Source organism: Strongylocentrotus purpuratus, unplaced genomic scaffold (genome assembly GCF_000002235.5).
Source record: "Strongylocentrotus purpuratus isolate Spur 01 unplaced genomic scaffold, Spur_5.0 spur5_scaffold_16, whole genome shotgun sequence".
Lineage (NCBI taxonomy): Eukaryota > Metazoa > Echinodermata > Echinoidea > Camarodonta > Strongylocentrotidae > Strongylocentrotus > Strongylocentrotus purpuratus.
The window spans coordinates 12,613,069-12,637,504 of NW_022145601.1; the positions used below are offsets into that span (position 1 = coordinate 12,613,069).

Below are 24,436 nucleotides of genomic sequence, written 5' to 3' on the forward strand. Positions count from 1 at the left end.
ATGATAAAAGAAATGTTTCATCCATAAAATGAGACAATTCACACGAGCTCTTTGATTACATAGTTATCAATTTTTTTTTAAAATCACACAGCAAGGTCACTGACAGGTGGCTATCTCATTAACTCAGGCTCTCTATTAACATAAGAAAAAGAGGATCATGGGGGACCAACAGGCACCGATTGGGGAAGTTTTCTATACCGTGTATCAATTTTTGCACTCTCGCAAACAATGCCTCCTGTTCATCCAAGTGTGAACACATACCACACAAAAATGATACCCAATGATTTGAAATAAAACACTCTTTCATAAGATGTATAATAATTAACTGTTCATAGATGTTTTTAAAAATAATTAGCAATTTTTTAGGTGTAAACTTTTGTTTGGCTCACACTGTATAGAGGGAGCAAGTAGCTACAAGTAGTACAGTGTGGTTTTAAATCAACACACCCCATCACCGAATATACAGGATTACAAACAAATCATATATATGTATTCGGTCACCTTGATGCACAAAGTGGAGGATATTATGGAATCTTGTTGCCCAGAATTATCCTGTTCTTGCATGTTGCGAGCGCTTGAAGTGAGCATGTTAAAATTTAATTTCTATATCCAAGAAAAAGAATATATTCAGCATCGTATGGGCTTGTAGAGAGGTGCTTGTCTGGAATGCTCCCCAAGGAGTGGAGAATGTGTACACAATGTGTGCTAGCATCCCTTGATCTAATGACCAGGGTAAAAGCATTATTTTTTTAAGGCTTAAGAGAGACATCATTGGGTCATTGGTTTTGTTAGCTGATGCATAGCCGTAAGTGCAGGAGATACGCCGGTTTGCGAAACCAGAGATGATGTAATAAGCACTATAAATCAAGAATATATTCATCATCATTATTATTATTGCCACAGTAGTTATATACATATATATAATAAAATGTACATTCTTAACGTAGTAACACTTTTCAACATATTGGCAGGCTACAGAAGAGCTCCTAGTTTCTCTTTAAGGCCTGTCTTCATCAACTCGAGTTTGCCAAATAACCCGCTATTTTGATTATCCTGATCTCAAATTTGCCAGTTAATTTGCGTCTTCATCAGCCCACAGTTGCAATTAGCGGGATAGTTGGTCAAGAAAATATCAAGAGAAATGTTGGTTTTGTTTCCAAAATATATCGCTATTTGCGCCTGTCCATGCTAGTTTGTGATGAGCGTATCGGTCTGGTGAGGATGCAATTTCGAGCTTCGGGATAATATTCCGAGTCTGAAAATAGCAGGTTATTTGGCAAACTCGAGCTGATGAAAACAGGCCTTAAGGTTCAATTCTAAACACTGGTAGTCCTAAAACAAACCTTTACAAGGTTGCAGAGTTTTTTTAAAAGTAGGGCTCTGTCGTGATATTGCTTGACACAAGACACTTTTTGTGAGTCCTATCAGAGTTTCTTGCTTCTTCAGTCATCTTCACAAGATATTCTAGAATACATGGTGTCTTTCTGAGTTCCCGCCACATTTAAAATTGAACATTCACTGCATTGCCAATTTAATGAAGATTGGCAAAACAAATTTTGGTTAAAAAAGAACCTGTGTCCCACTAAGAAAGATGAAGAAACATTCATAAGAATGGATGGCAGCCCAAAAGTATTGATCCACCTGACTTCATACATATGCTAGGTGGATTTAAAAAGGTGGATTTAAGTTTGTAGATCGTCTTAATGTTCAACCGCTTACAGCGCTGCGTCATCAGAGTTTGTCTACCCAACGTCACGACTCTTCACAGAGATCCTCAAATTTCAACATCGGTTTCGCCAGCCATTGGTCTAGTGTTGGTGTCTTCAGTGAAACATGGCTTTATAACGTCTTTGACAAACTTATATTAATGCACCGTGGGGTTGTGTTGAGCAGATTTAGGCTCAGCCTTAGCAGAGCCGATGTAACGATTCTTCACAGAGCTCATAAAATGTCAGCAGTAGGTCACCAGCCCTTTGTCTAGCATCGATGTCTTCACTGAAACATTTCTTGTTAAATGTAATACAACAAATTTACTGCACCTTAAGTCATGTTCAACAGAATTGAGCTCTGCCTTAAAGCAGAGTTGGTCTCCCATAGTCATGATTCTTCACAGAGTTCCTCAAATGTTAACAGTTCATCCTTAGTCCTTGGTCTACAATTGACGCTTTCAGTGAAACATGGCTTTATAAAAGTCATGATGTGAGAAAATGTCATAATGTCATTTATAATATCATATGTCAGTTATAAATGCACGCTGAGGTCGAATTCAACAGGTTACGGCTCAGCATCGGCAGAGTTTGTCTCCCGACGTCACGATTCTTCGCAGAGTTCCTCAAATTTCAACAGCAGATCGAGAGCCATTGGTCTAGCATTGGTTTTGACATTGAAACATGGCATTATAATGTCTTTCTGAGGCGCAATGACTTCTTGGAGGGAATCGGGTACGATCGATCCCGTCATAAAAAGATGCGCTAACCCCCAGAGTGTCATGGTATTAGGGTAAACCGGAACCTCTCCGTAGAGCTCGATGAAGGAGCAGGCCACCGACCAGATATCCTGAGCACTGCTTACCTTTAACCTACATAATTCCACATGAAAAACAAACATACAAATACTATGTGTTAAAATTAACCTTTAATCTATATAATTTCACATGAAAAAATTCACAGAACTACATGAGAAATAAACCATTTAAACAAATTATTATACAATATATCTTTTTTTTAATTTATAATTTTTTTTAAATAAAAAAAAATAAAAATAAAAATAATAATAAATAATAATAATAAATAATAAAAATAAAAAATAAAAAATAAAAAAATGTATACATGTTCAACTAGCAACAAGATATTACATTTACCTGTTATTTATCATTATTGTATCTTAATTGTCAGAATATAAACTGCAGGCTTTAGTTGTTGCTAGGTTAGACAAACAGTTTTTACTTTCATACCTAAAAGCATGTAATGTATGCAATTTGCATTCTGACTATTGAAATACAATTATTTGTAACGGGTGAATTAAATAATTTGTAACAGAGCACTTAGCAAAGACGAGTGCATAAAATTTGATTACATTAAAGGGAGTGTAGCATGACGAGAATATGTGTCTTTCCAATCGGGTATGATATGACTACGGACGAAGCGCGAGGATCGAGAGCATCGGTCTATTTCGTGTCTTTCCAATCGGGTATAATACGGACGAAGCGCGGGGATCGAGAGCATCGGTCCTTTTCGTGTCTTTCCAATCAGGTATAATATGACTACGGACGAAGCGCGAGGATCGACAGCATCGGTCTGTTTCGTGTCTTTCCAATCGGGTATATTTATGACTACAGACGAAGCGTGAGGAGAATTTCGGTCTGGTTCGCGAACACTAGCGCGCACTGACCATTAATCACGTCCATTCGTTTACGTGCAGTCGTCCAAAAGAAGTCGTAGATGGCGTTAACCAGTATTTACCATGCTACACCCCCTTTAAGAAAATGGCAGATTGCTTACGCGTGGTTGGCATGCATCTCAGGTGCCATGTACATGGGTGTTCCTCTTGCTTTACTGATATGACTTGAGAGCGACATATGAGCTCGTTGTTTGATGTACGACAGACCAAGATCACAGAGGTACGTCTTCAGAGTCCCCTTCTCTATCTGCAATAATCATTACAATTTCTGGTAAGAGCTTACACATTTACTTGTATAGATAGAAAAGAGTACGGGAGAGAAGACACACCCCTGAGGTGCTCCTATGTTCAGGATTATAACTTCTGAGTTTACACTTCTTAAGTGAACAGATTGTTGTCTTCAGCATAGTAACATTAGATGACCAAACTCCCGAATTTAAAAGTACTTTCTGATTCCTACAAATAATATCCTTTACTACTCAATCTAATATTGATTTTGATCATAGTGAGACTAATGGAATGCTAGGATAATAATCATCTATATGTTATTTATGTTTTAACAGCTCTTATCAAATTCTTTAATACAGTATAAAAAAACATTTGGCATAACAATACAAGGTCATTGATATGTTAAAGGTATTTTGTGAATACCGTTCATATCTACCAGGTACCAGCAATAGTGCAATATTTTGTCTTGGTCCTGGCAGGATTGAACCCACAAAAGATTTTTAGAATAGCATGAACAAAAATAAAGCACTATTCTCTGCTAATAATAGTAATAATAATAGTGGAGTCTTGTGTAGCGCTCAAATCTTGCACATTGCCACTCCTGGCGCTCCATTATTAATACCCTAGCTTTAGCACAGCTGCCATTACAGTGCTCAAGCATTTCAAGGAAGTTATTCCTGCCAGGTTTCCACTTACCTCACCTGGGTGGAATGTGGCAAATGTATATAGATTAATGTCTTACCAAAGGACAGTAGTCCTGCGACAGGGAATCAAAGTTTCGAACCCCGTACTTCATGGTTCACAGTATGGAGACTTATCCACTGGACAACAGCAACTCTATGTTACACATTCCTAACTGTCCCTATGGACTATTGAAAATAGATATGAACAGGGTTTATAACACTTCTGATCATGATCTACAGGTGAAATGATAAAGGGAAAACCTTACCAAGATATTGCTTGGTTTGATGTCTAGGTGGAGGAGACCACTGGCGTGCATGAAGGTCAGAGCACTCAACACATCCTTCGCTATCAGGTTCTTCTGTGGGACCGTCAGCACGCAACTCTGAAGGTGTAAAAGTCAAATTTGAAAACCTGAACTAGTGACCACCACCATCATCATCATCATCATTGATATAATCAATACCACTATAATCACCATCGTCAATTTTACTGACATCATCATCATCACCAACACTGTCCTCCTCCTCCTCCTCCTCCTCCTCCTCCCCCTCCCCCTCCCCCTCCCCCTCCCCCTCCCCCTCCCCCTCCCCCTCCTCCTCCTCCTCCTCCTCCTCCTCCTCCCCCTCCCCCTCCCCCTCCCCCTCCCCCTCCCCCTCCCCCTCCCCTCCTCCTCCCCCTCCTCCTCCTCCTCCTCCCCCTCCTCCTCCTCCTCCTCCTCCTCCTCCTCCTCATCCTCCTCCCTCTCCTCCTCCTCCCTACCATCATCATCAACGCCATCACCATCCTATCAATTGTCATCCTTCATAAGATAGAGGTGAACATCATGATCATCAAGATTATTATCTTGCAACTTACTCCCTACAGGGGGCCCCATGGGAGACAAACTGATGTTGAACGGGCTACCCCGTACAAATAAACAAATAAAAAAATTAAAAAATAAAACAATTGTCTGCAGAAGGGCATTATGAACTTATTATATTATATGAGTTAATATAAAGCCCTTCTGGCTTCATACAGGCAATATTTGTAATAATTTTGTTTGTGCTGACCTTTTTTTTCTCTCCGGGAAAGATATAGTCTTGTAGAGTTGAGCCGTGGATGAACGTCATGACAAGGTATGCCGATACATCACTGTAACCCAGCGCCATCAGCTGGACGATATTAGGGTGCATCGCTTGTCTGTAAAGAAAAATATGAATATTACAACAATGGTTTATAGTTTAAGGGGGGGGGGGGGGGGGGTAGTGAACACTAAATTTGTGGTTACCATCTTTTTTGTATACTTTTTTTATTGCTGGAGGGGGGGGGGGGGGGGGGGTGGGGTGTGTGGATCCGTGCCGGTCCCTACTCCCCTCCCTCTCCCCCTCAAGAAAATTCTACCTTGGGTTTGGTGGGATTGGATGCAGTTCATTACTCACTTGTGTATGTCCACCTCTTTCTCTATTTCCGTTCGATTGCTGCCAGCTATGTTCATTTTCTTGATCGCTACGGTGGTTCCTCTCCATCGCCCTCTATAGACCTTCGCAAAAGAGCCTCCGCCGATCTCTACACCCATATCTAGTTCTTTAAAGTCGATTCTGTGTACACCCTCAAATACTACCAAGGAAAAGATTTGAGAACAGGTGTGAATAAATTGATTGTGAATGTAAACTGGGCCCTGTCTTATAATAAAGAGTTGATCTTGCCCTCGATTGATTTTCATTGAAAGATTGATGGAGCATAATAGCGTATGTCAATCACATGCTGTAAACGTAAAAATATCGGAGTACATTAATTTTCGCGGATTTCGCGCTAAAGTCGGTGTCTGCGAATTTTAGAACCCGCAAAAATAGAGGCCTGTATTCATCAGCTGGAGTTTGCCAATTAACCCGCTATTTTAACTACCGGTCGCAAATTAGCCATTCAATTTGCATCTTCATCAGCCCGTGGTTGCAATTAGCGGGATATTTGGTCGAGAAAATATTGCAAGAAGTCTTGGTCTTGTTTCCAAAATTTCCGGCTATTTGAGAAATAGTGGGCTAATCTGCGCCCGTCCAAGCTAGTTTGTGATGAGCGTATCGGTCTGGTGAAAAGGCAATTTTGAGCTATGGGATAACAACTCCGAGTCTGAAAATAGCGGGTTATTTGGCAAACTCGAGCTGACGAGGACAGGCCTCATGTAGCCCTGGCATTTCTACAGTAGAAAATAAAATTGTCCGCTCTGGACATAAAGACATGACCTTCGTAAATGTAATTGACACAAACACTGGACTGAGTAAACGTTACTGTTCATTTTTCCTGGGCATCTCGCATCTTTATATATATATATATATATATATATATATAAATAAAATTATATTGAAGATACAGGCAGGAACCTAGAAAAAGCCATTGCTACTATAACAATTCTACATACCGTCTTACAAAACCAAGTAAATAAAATAACACATAACAAAGTCTTCTTAGGATAGGAAGAACAAATAAATAACATTCATTCTTAAATGAAATATTGATTTCCTTTCCAACTGGTCTCCTTATACCAAACCCTTCATGCCTTTACCAGATTTGCCAAACTGCGGAGGCGACACTTCTTCCACATACAGCTGCGGTGACTTTTGTGGCAGATTAATTCTTTGTTGCTGGGGTTGCCTTTGTTGAGGTTGTCCAGATTTCAATGTCTTCTGCTGCTTGCCTTGTTGCTGTTGTTGTGGCTTTTCTAGGCTTCGTGGTGGACTGGTCGGAGTCGACTTAGTTGATTTCAGGTTGAAAACCCGACTAGCGCTGTTAGGAAGAGCATGGTCCACTTCATCTACAGATGCTGGGATGCTAGTGCTAGATAAAAGAGAAGTGGGCATTGTTCATTCAGCCATTCTGGTCTGAGGTTTTGGTTTTCCCCTGACTGCTAAGAAAGCATATGTGTATGCTTGTCAGTAGTCAACCAGTCAACCAACAGCTTTAAGTTGTCTCTGAAGGACTTGGTAATGAGGATGAATACCTTACATACCAAAGGCCACTAGTGCATCGTCTTTGGTTTTGAACCCAGGACCTGCCAGTTAAAATACCATTGCTCTACCACTGAGCCACCGCGTCTCCCCATAAAAGAGCTTAAGTTAGGATATGTCTGTGGAGCAAACTCTATGCCAGCTAGCGGTCAGAATTGATGTGTTAGGGTGAGCTTATCAACAAGGACAAAAAAAAAATCTTATTTGTTAGTTGATATAATGAATGTCCGAATTTATGGCAGTGAAAAAAAAAAGTAATGATGGTGGTGGTGAGGATGATGATGATGATGATGATGATGATGATGATGATGATGATGATAATGATGATGATAATGATGATGATGAAAGTGATAATAGTGATAGTGAGAGTACATGTAGTATTAGGTGTAATCATGATGACAGTGGCAAACTAGCACAGAAAGAAAAAAAAACTGCTGATGTACTGACATTGATGAAAGATAGAGGTGGCAATGATACCAAAACTATTAATGATGTTGATGAAAATGATGATGATGATGACGATGTTGATGAAAATGATGATGATGATGACGATGTTGATGAAAATTATGATGATGATGATGATGTTGATGAAAATGATGATGATGATGATGTTGATGAAAATGATGATGATGTTGATGATGATTATGAATTTGATAGTGATGTTGATGATGATTATGAATTTGATAGTGATGTTGATAACAAAAATGAATATGATGATGATGATGATTATAAAGTTGATGGTGATGATGCTGATGACAATTATGATGATGATGTTGATCAAAATGATAAAGATGACACACCACTTGTGATGGCAAATAATACCGGTAGTCAAGAGGGAAGTGATGATATAGATATAAAGTAATCGTAACACTTAAAAAAAAAATACCTGACTACGTTTCTCGCTATGCTACTGAGGGCAATCGCTAGACTCTTCCCTTCCAAAATCTGTAGCGGTGTCCTCCGGGAGCGGTTATACACATCAATTCTAGCACCTCTCATGATGAGATACACGATCAATGCTACCCCTGGCATTTTCAGTAAGGACTCACTCACACCTTTACATAACTGTAGTGAAAAAAAGGAAAGAAAAAACAGAGTCATCAAAAGTCAAATGATCTAGGATTGGAACAATAGCTTTCATAGAGAAATCTGGCATATAATACTAAAATATGCTAAAAACACTTAACCTGTAGCTACGGTACTCAACATTACCCTTTGGTTTACTACAGGAATAACCCAGTTGCAGAAGGCAATGGGTTCAAACCAAAACTAAAATCAATGCTACAAAATTTGAAGAAACACAAACCTCACGGCTCTTAAAGATGATTTACTCAAAGGTCTAAACTTTGAGTACTAAATATCATTGGTGGAATTATCTTTGAGAGGGTTTAGTCTTTTGATTTTCAAGAAATTCCACTGCAATTACAATTACAGAACTTTTTTTCTTCTCTTAAAATATAAACATTCATCGCATTTGTCTTCCAGTATTATCTAAGGCATTGAGTGATTTCAAGTTTGGTGTTTAGGGCTGGTGTTAGTGTTACATAAACACGAACACCAGCCCTAAACACCGAAATGTAAATCATTTGTTAAGGCTTTGACCTCTGAATAATGAATATCATCAACTTCCGGTAGCTAGTGTTAACGATTTTGCAAAATTTTTGTCTGCTGAACCGACCTTTGTGGCTGGTGTAGATATTTTACGTACAAATGTCCTAATTCACTAACACTAGCCCCTAGGGATTAAACAAATGTTCATTTCCAGTTTGGTGTTAGTGTTGTACCCGCACAACAGTTAACGCACGAACGACGCTAATGGTCTGACGATCACAAACAAATATGTGAAACAGGTCCTTCACTATGTGACCCATACATTCTTTTGTGTAAAATGAGCTATTTTCTAAGACCAGAGAAATAAGTGTAAATTCATTCTGTGCTTTTCATGATATCTTTAGTCTTGATGAACTATTTTTAAATCATCGTCGTGAAATCAATTAGTCTGTGTGGCAAAGTCAGTGCTCACAGTATAGGGTGTTAAGCTATCGATATTGATATCGGTATCAAGCTCTTAATTTTTTGCTTGATTTAAGAGTTCTTGACTGCTCATTACACTAACACTAACACTGACACCCAACTTGAAATCACTCATTGTATTATTATCCCTCCTTCCTTGTCGAAAGTCACTAATATCATACATACAGGCTGAAGTATTTCTGCATCGTTTCCAGAGGGGTTGTGTTTGTATCTCAGCACAGCTATATGCAGGCAGGTATCACGATCACCATCACAGGCATTGACATCCGCACCAGCTTCAACCAGCAGTGTCACTATGTTTACATTCCCCCCTGACACAGCAATCAACAGTGGTGTTTTCTGTAGCGAGTCACGGTCATCCAGTATACTCTTGTCCTATACGGGTATCATTTAACAAAAATAAGATCAAGTTTATTATAAAATCGTTGCATCACCACTTAGGCTAGTCCAAGGTACATTTATGTCCAATACGCTACCAAGCATTTTTTAATTGTATTAAGGAGTTGTGAGCATAAATTGACATAGAAATATCATTTTAATTGATGTTTTGTCTGATTCAAGCTCTAGCAAGGATATCACCATGCTACAGTCATCATATAAACTATTATCTTAGATATGGTCAGTAATGAGTGATACAAAAACAAATCCATGACTTGCCCATTTATAATGCTTAAAGGGATAGTTGAGTTCTGTTTTCAGACCGCAAATGCCTTCAAAGTGCATGGTTATTGCTCTTATTCTTATCTATGACATTTCTAGTGCCCTTTTAGAACCTAAAATTTCTATGAACGGTTAATTTTAGACCACAAAATGTGTGAATTTGGCCAATACGATCATACCAATACAGCTCCACTTTCAAAAAAACACGGCGACCGTTAATTAATTTTTTAATTAAAAATAACAATACATGGTCCGGCTGATTGCGCGTAATATAAGCAACACGAAAATGCCAACAAAAAAGATACAGCGGCATTGGCTGAAATACGACGTAAAAGCCGTTATTTCGATTTTCAACGGTTTTTTTCAAATTTTTCAAAATATCTAATATCTGTGGTGGTACGAAATCGTTATATTTATGGATATTTCAGCCGTCTCTGAACCGATTTTGATCAAACAAAGATGAATTTGTCATTTAAATATTATGTTCTTTCAAATTTGACACTCAGTTTTTCATTATCTCACAAAAAAAAATTTTGTGTAGCGCCCTCTGCAACAGAACTCAACTATCCCTTTAAAAGGGACCAATGACCAAAACATATTTTGTTCAGTAAGTTTGGGGTTCCATACACAAATATTAAATATATCTAATCTAAGTGTAGGACCAAAAAAAAGGGTGTATACATTTGAACACAGAGTTCTACTGGCTCAAAACAGACTATACATGAGAAGTAATAATTACAAAATTTGAACATATTAGTATACAGGGTCCTGTTCCATTTAATTTATTTCCAATAATTTATTTATTTCCAAGAAGTTACAATAGATGATAGAAACTACTAAAATAAGTCCATTTGATTGACTGTGAACAAATTCTTCATTGACAAATACATTTTTATGAACAGGGCTTAGATCTAGAGATTGAAAAAGAAGCTTACCTTCTCGATGAGACAGCGGGCAACCTTCTCAAAGTTGTTGCTAGCGGCAACATGAAGAGCATTTTGACCGTCATCTTTCCTCATCTTGATCAGGTGAGGAGCATAAAAGACAAGACGTCCAGCAGCACTGAAAGGTTTAAAGATGACAACGAGAAAAGATATCTAAAAACTTGATAACAATTTTTTAGGGAAAAAAATGTCTTGTGCTCAGGGTGAACCCCCGACCCGTTCCCGATTGCAAGTTGAGCTCAAGGCAAGCAAGTAAAAGCTGTTAACAAACTCAGTACTCAATTTTTTTTATTTTTTTTTTTTTTGGGGGGGGGGCGTAATTCAGACAAGAGACATGTTTTAAATATCTCTAAATGGCAAAGTTTAAACAAAAATGTAATGTCTTTGGTCATTTTGCAAAACATGCAACTTTTCATAACAAAATCTTTATTATGTGAGAAACACATGTCTCTACAATCAACAGCCAAACAGAAAACCATTTTGTCTGATTTATACTTACTAGTCGTTGCCCCTGAGGGCAGCATAATGTAACACCGATAGGCTTTTCTTGTTGCGGAGGGTAAGATCGGATTCATGCCAGGGTACAAGGACGTCTATCACGTCTCGTTTGTCCTTGTGGATAGCGTCATGGAGGGCAAGGTCTCCAGCTTTATCCTACGGGGGAAAGAAGACAACAAAACCTTTAAAGGCATCTTTAAACAATGTTAAATCTGAGATGCACGGCCCTACGTGTTATCAGTGTCTGTGATATGGTGTAATATTGAAGCCCTAAAAAAATTGCGCTTCAAAATGATCAAGAAGTGCCTCAAAAAAGTAAAAATCTTTGAGTGACCGGTTTTACCATACTCGTTTTCCCCAATAGACTGTAGTGTTATGAAAACCATCAGGCGAACGGTTTTCAAAATTTGTAATTCCAATCATTAATATCTTGATAATCAGACAGGCGATCGGCTTGTAAAATTCATGGGGTTCCTGACTGACCTAAAGGTTAATAATTATCATTGCATCATGAGCTTAATCCAGAATTTTGTTTCAGAATTTGAGACAAAGTTACCGGATCCCTTTAATACAGTCCTGTTTTAATACCCTTAACGCGATACGCGTATTACGCTCCCAGTTTTGATGCCATTTAGTGTGAGTAGATGATGTACATGCAGGCCTCAATGAGACATTACCATCCCTACCCCCCCCCCCTCCCAGTCTTTTCTTTTGGGGGGGGGGGGGTTGAAAGGGAAAAGGTGGGAAGGAGGAGTAGGGGAAGAAGGAGAAGTAGGGGAAGAAGAAGGATACTTTGGATGAACAGTCTGCAAAAATTGTTACAAGAGAGAGGAGTGAGGAGTGAAAAACTGGGAGTGGTGCTAATATAGAGAAGGCTAGGAACCGAGGGTTGTGGAACAGCATGATCACCAAAATCAATCAATATGGCACTTAGAGAGAGAGTGGTAAAGAGAGGATGATAGCTTATGTAAATCACCATGGCAACACTGACTTACCTGCATATTACATTGGCATCCCTTGCGGAGAAGGATTTTGACACACTTGATGTGACCCCTACGAGCAGCCACATGGAGGCAACTTCTCTTCTGGTTGTTCACGATGTTGATGAAGCATCCTTTGTCCAACAGGTATTCCACCAATGCTGGCTTATTACTGCATTAGGTTAAATGAATTCAGGATAAAGATATCTTAGTCCAGGGGATGTTTCACAAAGATCCTAAGTTGAACTTATCTCTAAGTTGGACTTAACAATTATGGAAAGCCGTTATCATCTTTGAAAATGTTTTTTAAAAGTTATTTTAAAAGGCATAAAATGTTGATTCAAATCATTCATGATTTCTATCATCAAGGAGATTTCATGGTTCTTGATGTGGAATTTATAAAAGTCAAAAACATTTGATTTTTCATTATTTAATATATTTTATTTTAAGGCTACAAATGGCTCTCCATAGTTCAACTAAGAATTAAGTTTGACTTAGGTTCTTTGTGAAACACCCCCCTGGGGAGTCTTTTACAAAGACTAAGATCGACTTTAAGTTGGACTTAACTATGGCAGGCCGTTCATGCCATTGTGTGCTCTTACCGTAGCTAAATAACGCTGCCTGCCATAGTTAAGTCTAACTTAAAGTCGATCTTAGGCTTTGTGAAACACCCCCCAAGAGGTATTCCAGCCCATTTTGAAAGGGAAAGTCTAGCTCAATAAATAATTTTGGTTTCAATAAAAGCTGAAAAATGAGAGAGACAGATTAGTATGTATTAGTAAGTAAAAAAACAAAAAGTATGAATTTTTAATGTTTAATCAATCAAATGCTAATTGGCACCGGAAAGTTTTGATGATTTTTTTCTTCTTCCTTTTTTTTCTTTTTTGGCCTGTCAGATATGATTTTAGTGAATTATTTCCACCATACATGTCACAACCCCTCTTTTGATGTCATTGAGAGACATCCACCACACCCTTGTCCCCCCCCCCCCCCAAAAAAAAATCATTTACAGAATCCTGGATCTGTGTTTGATTATTGATGTACATGTACATGTGTAAATCTTTAGCTTTTCTTACCCATAAACAGCGTAAAGCAGTGCGGTATCTCCATCATTATCGGTTGCTTCCAGAGCAGGTTTATATTTCATCAACTCCTTCACTGTCGATAAATGACCTTGATGAGCTGCTACTTGGAGCGCGGTGCGATTCGAGTAGACTGAATCAATCTGACAATTAGGAAAATGAGACAGATAAGGCATTGAGAGGTTCGAGAACACATACTCTGGCCACAAGTGATCCAAAGTGAATTTCAAATAGTTTCTAAATTTCTTAACTTTATTTTTTCTGAATTAACCTAATCTAAAGTCTTACCTAGAACCTAACCTAAAACTAAATTGCAACCCTAATTCTAACCCTAACCCTATATGTTGATTGAACTGAAGCCAGCCTGAGGAGCAAATTTTGGAGAACTCATACAAATGTAGAAACTCTGAAAATAGGATTTTCTTTAATTTAAAGAGAATCAATAAATATTGAATACATTCAAAGCTATTGTCTTAAAGGTGGACTGATGAATATTAATAGTCAGAATAAGTCAGGAGAGCCGATGTATTTGTTTCCAGTTCATCGTGACTGTGGCATCGACCAATGATGGCCTGGTGGTAGAGTCACTGCCCGACAAGTAGTAGATGGCAAATTGAAATCCGACAAAAAGGATGAAAAGGCCATTAAGAAGGCAAGAAGGAACGACACAACAAGGGAAAAGAAAATGGTGAAGGAGAAGACGCAGAAAAAAAAGAGGAACAAAAGAGGAAAAGAAAGAAAAGGAAGAAGAAAAAGAAGAAAGGAACTAATTTGTTGCCAGTCAGGGCATGACTTACGGATGTCTTTGAGTTCAATTACGTGGCTATTACATGCAGCTGTTGCTGTACTCAGGAGGAAAGAAAGAAGAAGAATGAAAGGCGAAGAAACAAGGAAGGAAAGAAAGAAAGAAGGAAGGAAAGAAAGAAAGAAGAAAGGAAGGAAAGAAAGAAGAAAGAAAAGGAAGAAGGAAGAAAGAAAAGATAGAAAAAAATATAAAGTATGGAGAAATGAAAGAAAAATTCTTACCAAGTCTCGGTTTGCCTCCAGGATTTCTTTGACATCGCTGACACGGCCCATAGCTGCTGCTTTACTAAGTTTCTTGTTGGACCCGTCACTTTGGAGGGACTCAAGATTCCTCCGCTGGTCAAGCAGGGATGTGAATCCATCTAGGAAACAATTGATTACACAATCAAATATTAGATTGATGAAATGATCATAGCTTTAAACACTCTGGTGAAATCTGTATGTAGAGTCTTTTACCCAAATTTACAATGGAGGTCTGAATTTAATTGTTGGACTAAACCATGATACATAAGTAGATAGATATATAGATTAATATATGTATAGATAGATAGATGGAGAGATGGAGAGATGGAGAGATGGATAAATGGATAGAAAAAAATTGATAGATGTAAAGATAGGTGTACATGTATGTAGATAGATAGATTAATAGAGATATATATATATAAATGTATAGATAGGTACATACATGTACACAGATGGGCTTAAGCAAACATCAGACATACTGGAGGGAAGAGGAGCCTTGTGGAGGTAGAGAGAAAGATAGACATAAAGATAGATAGATAGATAGATAGAAAGATAGATAGATAGATAGATAGATGAGACTTACCCTCTGGATTTTGTTCAAACATAGTTTCATGTTGACCTGACTCTATCAATGTCAGACATGCTGGATGGAAGAGAAGTCTTATCGAGGTACAGAGAGAGATAGACAGAAAGAGAGAGAGATAGACAGAAAGATAGACAGAAAAATAGGTAGATAAGATAGATAGATAGATAGATGAGACCTACCCTCTGGATTTTGTTCAAATACAGTTTCATGTTGACCTGACTCTATCAATGTCAGACATGCCGGATGGAAGAGTAGCCTTATCGATGTATCTTCTATTTTGACCTTGACGTCTCCATCGCTGTAGATCTGTTCTACTTTAGCTTCTCGACCAAGAATCTGAAATTAATTTGAAATCACACAATTTAAGCTTTCCCATATGAATAAAGCAATACTGAAACAAAGCTGTATGATTTATTGTTCAAGTATTGAAAAGAATTATCAAACATGTACATTATCAACTTGTTTGGAATAAAAACTATAAAACAATGAAAAGTTTGTTGACTGGAGAGCATCAAAGTGTACAGATTATGATGAAAACAGGCTACACCGTCAGCAAAAAAGGACGTCTCCTCCTCCTCCTCCCCCTCCCCCTCCTCCTTCCCCTCCCCCTCCTCCTCCTCCTCCCCCTCCTCCTCCTCCTCCTCCTCCTCCTCCTCCTCCTCCTCCTCCTCCTCCTCCTCCTCCTCCTCCTCCTCCTCCTCCTCCTCCTCCTCCTCCTCCTCCTCCTCCTCCTCCTCCTCCTCCTCCTCCTCCTCCTCCTCCTCCTCCTCCTCCTCCTCCTCCTCCTCCTCCTCCTCCTGCTCCTCCTCCTCCTCCTCCTCCTCCTCCTGTTATCATTATTACTACTATATTCACATTGTCAATGTTTCTCACAAAGAACAACGACACCACCCAGTACTGCTCAAACCATTGGGATGCATCCTACCTTTCTCATTGAATGATTCCATCCTCCGTGACCTCTCTGAAGATTCTCTGCTTGTGATTGGTCGGTGATAAGCCGGACCCTGTCCCCGACACTGAATGCTGACACCTGAAGTTTGTAAAAACATATTTACAAGTAGTTCATGAATATACATCCAGTATCTGTTTACAAGTATAAGCCTCAGGGGTACTGGTAGCTCATAGATTATGGCTACTAAGAAAAAAATGTTCAGATGACTAAGAACAACCACAACCACCATTGAAATGCTTTACAATGTATATATATCTTAATGTTTGGCATGTTTTTTAAACTGAAGAATGAATCAAGACTGAGCTGAACATATTGTTCCCACACTATATATTCACCAATCATTTTTTATATCGAAAAACGCAAATTTCCAAACCAGAGTTGCCCATAGAGTGGTCAAGTGTGAAGCATCAAAAAAATATTTTTAGAGTTTCCAAATTTGAACTTCGTTTTCCGAAAGAGCATAAAAATAATGTCCAAATGTTGAAAACCAATTTAATATGTATTGGCTGAGTGTTAGCTGAGAATATATGACCATCCAAATAATTAGATTTCAATAGAAAATCAATGTTATTGTTTTCTGGTTCATAATGTTAAGAGAAATTCTAAAAAATAGATTTTCAAGATGTCACAGCTTCGGTACTCTATCACGGTTAGAACTGACCTTGCGTACTGCGATAGGATTAATCTTTACATTCTGTCCACTTAAAAAGTGGATGCTGAGTTCACCCTGGTTGGTCACCTCCTTGACAACGCCCTTCTCACCAGCAACCTAACAAAGAAAAACAAAAAGAAGAAGCCATTAAAAGGGGTATCTTTGCCTCAGATTCTAAACAAAATTCTGGATTTAGCTCATGCTACAATCTTTAGGTCAGTCAGGAATCCCATGACTTTTACAAGCTGATCGCCCAACGGATTATCAAGATGTTTATGGTTGGAAATCGAAATTTCAAAAGACGTTTTCGTAACTGGTTTTTATAACACTACAGTCTATTGGGGGAAAAGGAGTACCGGTATGGAAAAACCGGTCACTCAAAGATCTTTACTTTTTTGAGGCACTTCATGATCATTTTGAAGCGCAATTTTTGAATGACATTCTGTGTAATAATCATTTTTTGGTTCTTGTTTAGTGCATTATAGCGTCTCTATGCGCATCCAAAGAGCTTTGGAAATTATTACCCTGGCTTCAGCATGGTTGCCATTACGGCGCTCTAGCATTTCAAGGAATTAATACCTGCCAGGTCACCATTTACCTTGCCTGAGTCAAGTGTGGCAAATGTAGATTAATGTCTTACCTCTTGTGTTTCTCTCGCCACACTAATCTTGGCAATATCCAGTGATTTGAGAGTATCTTTACTCAACTGGATTACAACAGTATCACCAACTTGCAGTTCTTCCGTTTCACCTGGAGATACAATCATTCAATCAAATCATATTAAATCAAAGTCAAGTGAATTGTTTTTAATTATATTTTACAGCAAAACCTATACAAACTTGATTATCAATCTTAAGACCTTATGATATTCATATTGCATTGTGTAATTAGGAGATTTATAATTACAGAAAGTTGAGGAACCCTATTAAATGAGCATTAAAACATGAACATTATTTTAATAAACAAGTACAAAAACCATGATAAAAACTTATATAATCATATTGCTAAAAAAGTACTTTCATGAATGTGTGCCAAAAGTTGACTGTAGCAATGCCCTGTTTGTGCAATTGGTCGACCAAAGCCAATAAATAGTATAGATATAATGACTGCTACGAGAGAAATAGTTGTTTTATAGGCTCAAGGGGATGTTGCATCCTGATATGACGCCCTTAATTTAACTATTTAACTATTTTTCTGGTACCCGGAGTCTTGCGGCAATATCACTCATGAACTATTGACCATTACTGGCATTGTTCGTCTCTTTAGGGGAGAATGGCTAAAATCACGACTGCAATTTTGACCAAACAGATGGCTAGATTTCTAAAGAGAGGTATATGATTAAAGCCAGTGACTGAACCATACCTAGGTTGGGTAATAGATCGGGATAATACGTTCCTCCTCGGCCCTCCTCCTTGCACTTGATGTCCACCTTGCCCTCGATTCCGAGACGGTAGCGGTAGATCTTTGACTCGTTGGTCTTACCGGGCCACTTCACCCCGGCAGCGGCTCGGTTGCCCTTATCCCCCCAACCCTGTACGTCTATCATGTTACCTGGACGACTGCTATCTCCTCCTGGAAAGAGTTTGACAATGATAATTTTCTGTTACTTCTAGCACAGTCAAACCTGTCTATAGCAACCGCCCAAGGGAAACGCAAAAAGTAGACAGGTTCCTTTAGTACATGTTTCAATGAGAAACCACTTTGAAGGAAAACAAAAATGTGGTCTTTACAGACAGGTGGATATTGTAGACAGGTGATCACTAAAGCAGGTTTGACTGTAATTTGCTGTTTACTTTTAGGAAATCATGAACACTGAACATGGAAGAAACCATCATCGACAGGGTTGCCACAAAAAGATTGAGATACTTTGGACATATCAAGAGAATGAATCCAAAAAGATACCCCCGCAACCTTCTCAACGGAAATGTACATCGCAAACGCCCAAGGGGAAGACCAGCTAAGAGATGGACGGACTGTATCAAGGCGGACTGCAACAACAGACAACTCGACTCCCTGACTACAGCCACTAGGCCAACAGAAGATAGGAAGGTGTGGCAAGCCGTTGTGAGACAGAAGCCATCATACATGTACATCTCAGTGATGGTGTGGACGGCTTAAGTCAAGTGTAGTACAACTGTTACCTTTAGAACTAAATTCACTATCATCTACCTATTTGGTTTTTACACTGAATGTGCTGAATGTTCCATGCTGGTATCTTACATTCAAAGTATCAGCTTTAACTATGATTTCTGTAATTAGTAAATATTGAAAGGTTGAAAACTAAAATTTAATACTCAAAATGACAAAAAAAGTATATTGATAGCAGACAAGTTAGCAAAAACTTGATCTCATGGAAATTATCTCCAAGTTAACCTCTGGGCCCTGTTTCATGAAACAGGTTATCAGTAACAAGTTACAATAACTGTTATAAGCTACTAATATTGTGGCATTTGATTGGCTGAAAACAAATTAGTCATAGATATTTAGCATTTGTTATTACTGACAAGCTTTGTGAAACAGGGCCCTAGGTGAGTGTTGATGTGAGATCACATTTTCCTTTGCACTCAAAATAGAATAAGGAAATTCCTAATTTGTTAATGTACCTGTCCATAAAGTCATTCAGGTACCATATCTTTATTTGTGATAAATCAAATACTAGTGTACATTGTAGGCTGACAATACAGCTCTAGAGGGAATATTTATACTACAGGGCCCGTATTCAATTCCATACTTAAAGGGAAAGTCCACCCCCAAAATAAGTTTGTTTCGATAGAGGCAGAATAATAAGAAAATCAGGTGAGTGAAAGTTTGAGCAAATTCTGAATGAAAATAAGAAAGTTATGAATTATTGAAGTTGTGATCAATCAAATACAAATTGGCAACTCTGTGACTTATTATACGAGCTCTCCTTCATTTGCTTTGTGCATAATATTCCATAAAATCATGTTTTCTTCGTTATTGATGACGGAATATATATTTGTTCCTTGCAGGGGGAGTATAGAAACATATTTGCAATTATTATATTTAGGGTGCATGTATGGTTGAAATTTTTCTTGAGGGAAAATGAAAATTTTAGATTTTTTTAGTACTGAGCAAATGAAAGTTGAGCTCGCATGATACGTCATAGAGTTGCCAATTTGTGTTTGATTGATCACAACTTCAAAAATCCTAACTTCCTTATTTTTAATCGGAATTTGCTCAAACTTTCACTGACTTGTTTCTCTCATTTTTCTACTCCTATTAAATCTAACTTAATTTCAGGGTGGACTTCCCCTTTAAGTACAAAATTAAAGCTTTTTACTTAGTATTTGGCTTAGATGAAATACTTAGCCAATTTTGGTATTCAATTCAAACTTTTGGCTAAGTATTTTACCCTAAGTTTAAGACAACTCCCTACCAGACTTAATCCGATTATTTGGAGGCCTTGACTGGCAGACACATGGTTTTCTTACGCAGTATTATTACCTGAGCACAATCATATTAGCATGCATTTATTGCACATTACTTTTGATGGACCGTTTGATATCACAATGCTTATCAGTAAGTATTTTACTTAGATTTTGTCTCAGGTAAGTACAAGTCTAAAATGCGATTTGAATATGAGATAAGTACACTTCTTAGTTTAGACATTTAGTAAAGAAATTTCTGATTTATTTTAAGTATTGAATAAAATACCAGTCCAGTAATCTTAGTTCTTCTGAAAATCATCTGGTATTAAGAAACAGGAAATAAAGGAATGTTTGAATTGAATCACAATTCATATCTTCCTTTAGAAAACAATATAAAATCTTACTACTAAATAATTATTAATCAGCATAGTTGTTGATTTTTTTTTTTTTTTTTTCTAATTTTATATCTGAACCCTCTTTCATTGTTATCTTGTTTTCCTTTCCTTTCTTTTCCCCCTTTATATATTGTTTTTCTTCTCTCTATTTTACTTTCTCTTGTCTTATAGGTAGTTGAAGTGTTTGTACTTTGCTTATTTTACTTAATTTATTGTTGTGTGCTTATAATATGTTATATTTCTTTTTGTATTGTTTTTCATTCTTTAATGGGCGATCCAACTTCACAGGTTTTCGCAACCTTCATGGAAAGCCCCGCATATAACCTTTTTAAACATAGTTAAAATTTACTTTTACTTTGTATATTTTGATTTTTATATTGCGAAAATAAAATTGAATTGAATTGAATTGAATGAACTAATACCATCTTGGTCTCCGTATTTCCAATCGTTGCCTCTCTGGACCAGAGCCCCAGGGAAAGTACCAAGAGCTTCCACCTTCCTTGCACCTTGTCTGCAATACAGAGCTCTCCTACCAGAACAAAGAGACACATAAAATTAAATATGTTCCTTAAATTTATAATGATTGCATATTTATAACTTTAAAAATTACCCCCTGGACAGTCACCCCCCTGAAAATTACCCCTCGTACAATCTAGGAAAATTACCCCCCCCCCCCCCGGAAAACTTCCTTTAAGGACAATAACCCCTGAAGATGACCACAGGAAAATTACCCCCCCCCCCCCAAGGACAACCACCCGCAAGGACAATTACCCCCGAAGAAGTACCCCTAGGATAATTACCCCCCTACCCCCCCCCCCCCCCAAGGAATACCACCCCAAGGTGATTGTCCAAGGGTGTAATTTTCAGAGGGGGGGGGGGGGGGTAATTGTGTCCCACTGGTAATTGGCCGGGGGTGATTGCCCAGGGGTAAATGTCCTAGAACCTCATCTATGTGTTAACATGTATGATTCAATTTCCTCCTGGCTCTAAGCTGACGACATTTTAAAAAGGATGATGAGGATGTACACAGGCGGGAAAAAGAAGAAACTAACTACAGTCAAACCTGTCTATAGCGACCGCCCAAGGGAAACACAAAAAGTGGTCTTTGTAGACAGGTTCCTTTAGTACATGTTTCAATCAGAAACCATTTTCAATGGAAACAAAAAATGTGGTCTTTGTAGACAATTGGTTTCAACTGGTTTCAATTGGTTTCAATTGGATCCAATTGAAACTTACAGTTGGCATAAGCTTAATTAGTTATAAGTGGTCATTACAGCAGGTTTGACTGTACAAGCATTACGGAAGAGATTATAAAAATATGAGCAAAGACAGGAATGTAACATATAAAAGCTGGAGGGATAATATAAAGGGGGAACAAAATGTGTAGGATAAGAACAGTTAAGGTGGAGACGTACATAAGAAGAGGAATGAGAAGATATTAAAGGAGAAAGCAACTAGAAGATTGTCCAAAAGGAAGGAGAGTGGGGCAAAAAGGAGGTGACCCAATAACTGATGATAATCGGCGCTTAGAGACTTTGGTGGTAAACGCTTTATAAGCAACGTTTTTATTACTATTATTATTATTTATAATTCCCCCAAAAATATGTTGGCAAATTTTCACTTACCCTGCAGAGTCTTTTGTGATAAACCTCTGGAATTGATGACCGATATCATGTTTACCATACATGAAACACGGTGTGCAGAGGTTACACTCAAAGCAGTTAAAACATTTCCATCTGATACCATGTATCCCTTCGTCCTCACATATCATGCAAGACACATCAGGATGAACAACATCTGAAAAAATGAGTTGAGAAAAGGAGAGCGTGACTGAGAGATAATATCGTTTCACTGGGTAATTCAGAAAAGGGCAGAGAGCAAGAATTAAAGCTGCAGTGCTTTTAAACAAAATCATTTTCTCCTTGATGTAAAGGGCCCAGTTTCATTAAAAATGTTATCAATAACAAGTCACAATTACTTTTATAAGCTACTAAAATCATGGCATTTGATTGGCCGAGAGCAAATTTGCCATAGAAATTTAGCATTTGCTGTTGATAACAAGTTTCATGAAACAGGGCCCTGATCCCAAAAATTCATAATTTCAAGATTTTTGTGAAATCATTTGAATAAAAGATTTTTGCCTAATCACATGAAACTAACCTTTGATAAAAGAGGTTCAGGACAAGAATTTTAGACAAAATGAAGGAAAAGCACTCAAAAAAAGCAACAATTGTAATTACAGAATCATGATCAAAGAGGAGTTTGACAGGGCATTCATGACTGATAAACCAGGGGAGTGTTTCACAAAGACTTAGCTCAACTTTAAGTTGGACTTAACTATACCATTATAATCTTTAGATAATATTTTTATCAAAAAATGTAAATTCTGTAGATGTGCGACTATGATTTGTACGTCCCTCAGAGAGACCAATGCCAGTGAGAGCAAACAGTGGCATGAATGGCCTGCCATAGTTAAGTCCAACTAAGAGTCAATCTTAGTCTTTGTGAAGCACCCCCCCCCCTGTATTTTTCACTCTGTTACATGTACATGTTTCAATACAACTTTAAAATTACTTTGTCTGATGTAATTTTCTGAAGTGATAATTATTTATCTATTTTGTTAGGAACCTTGAGGCATCCCTTTGGATATACATGTGCATTATGTTGTTCTTACATTTTTTTCCTTAAAGCCCCACTGCACTACTTATAGGTTCTTGCGCCCTCTATATAGCAAACAATGCCTAAGCGGTGACCATTGGGCCCCATGATACCCTTTTTCTATGTTAATTGAAAGCTGATTTGATGAGATAACCACCTATCAGTGACCATGCAGGGAGGTCTAATCCCTCCTGACCAAACTAGTGCAGATAGGCTTTAAAGCACATATGTACTAGCTTACAAGAGGGATTAGACCATCCAGCAAGATCACTGTACAGGTGGTTATCTCATCAACTCAGCTCTAAATTAGAAAAAGAGGATCATGGGGGACCAATGGTCACCGATTATGTATTGTTTGATATATAGAGGGCGCAAGTAGCTAATGTAAAAGTAGTGCAGTGGGGCTTTAAAGAGAAAATCATGACTAACCCGTCTGCGCATTGTCGAAGATTCTGAGATCATAGGATCGGTTGAATCCAGCCCGATAGTTATTCTTCCTCCCCATGTCCCACATGACAAGAACCGTCTTCTCCGGTCGGTCGGCGATGTCTCCTTTCCCGATGAAAACCACTGTCCCGACATGGCCCTCGCCGTGGTCCTGGTCGTCCCACTTCCAGTTGGGACCACGGACGACGCGAGTGCCCAGTACAATGGCCATCACAGCCCAGCCTCAACGATTATGGGGACTCTTTCCGTTCAGGACAGCTTGTGATGATCAGCTATTGCAATAAAGGTTTCGACTTAGATCCTGTCTGAATAAAAAATAAAAAATATCAAACAAATTCATTACTCTATTACAACTGGGAGAAGCGTGATAGTTAAATTCATTTTTTCAATAGGTTTACTTTCCTCAGATTCCTATCAATACAATCTGAATTCACTTCAATAATGGTTCATTCATCCAGATCCAGCAACAGCCATAATGATAACAATAATGATTCAATGGTACAGTGATAATTATAATAATAAAAAGTACACTACAGAGACGCCAAGTTCAAAGATCGGCAATGCGTGACATTTTCATGATTCGGCGCGCAAGCTCTTACGCGCGCGTCGTGCGTAAGAGCATTTTCAGACCCTCGAAATGCGTGATGTCACGCCTAATGCGTGCTACTTGGTAGCTCTGATAATGTCAAAATAATTCAATCCTCTGATAGGGAGGCCAATGCCCGGGCGTAAGGCTTCTACGCCTACGATTTGTGCGCTCGTCGTCCAAGTAAGAAAATTACCAGAAGAAAAAATAAAGAAAAAAAATATCTATGGAATA

At 38.2% G+C, this 24,436-nt stretch overlaps 1 protein-coding gene across 1 annotated transcript; it reads right to left on the reverse strand.

Annotated features, from left to right (window-relative positions):
* Positions 1 to 373: 373 nt before the first annotated feature.
* Positions 374 to 23,893, reverse strand: LOC100893373 (E3 ubiquitin-protein ligase MIB2). Its single transcript, XM_030986808.1, has 21 exons — positions 23,599 to 23,893; positions 22,137 to 22,308; positions 20,934 to 21,040; positions 18,090 to 18,299; positions 17,368 to 17,477; positions 16,737 to 16,844; positions 16,049 to 16,153; positions 15,303 to 15,459; positions 14,517 to 14,656; positions 13,485 to 13,633; positions 12,424 to 12,580; positions 11,430 to 11,584; positions 10,922 to 11,048; positions 9,492 to 9,701; positions 8,179 to 8,357; positions 6,851 to 7,122; positions 5,730 to 5,907; positions 5,361 to 5,490; positions 4,577 to 4,693; positions 3,501 to 3,646; positions 374 to 2,578 (listed from the first exon to the last, which is right to left on the reverse strand). The coding sequence occupies exons 1-21, from the start codon at positions 23,825 to 23,827 to the stop codon at positions 2,311 to 2,313; spliced, it is 3,426 nt and encodes a 1,141-aa protein (XP_030842668.1). The 5' UTR covers positions 23,828 to 23,893; the 3' UTR covers positions 374 to 2,310.
* Positions 23,894 to 24,436: the final 543 nt, after the last annotated feature.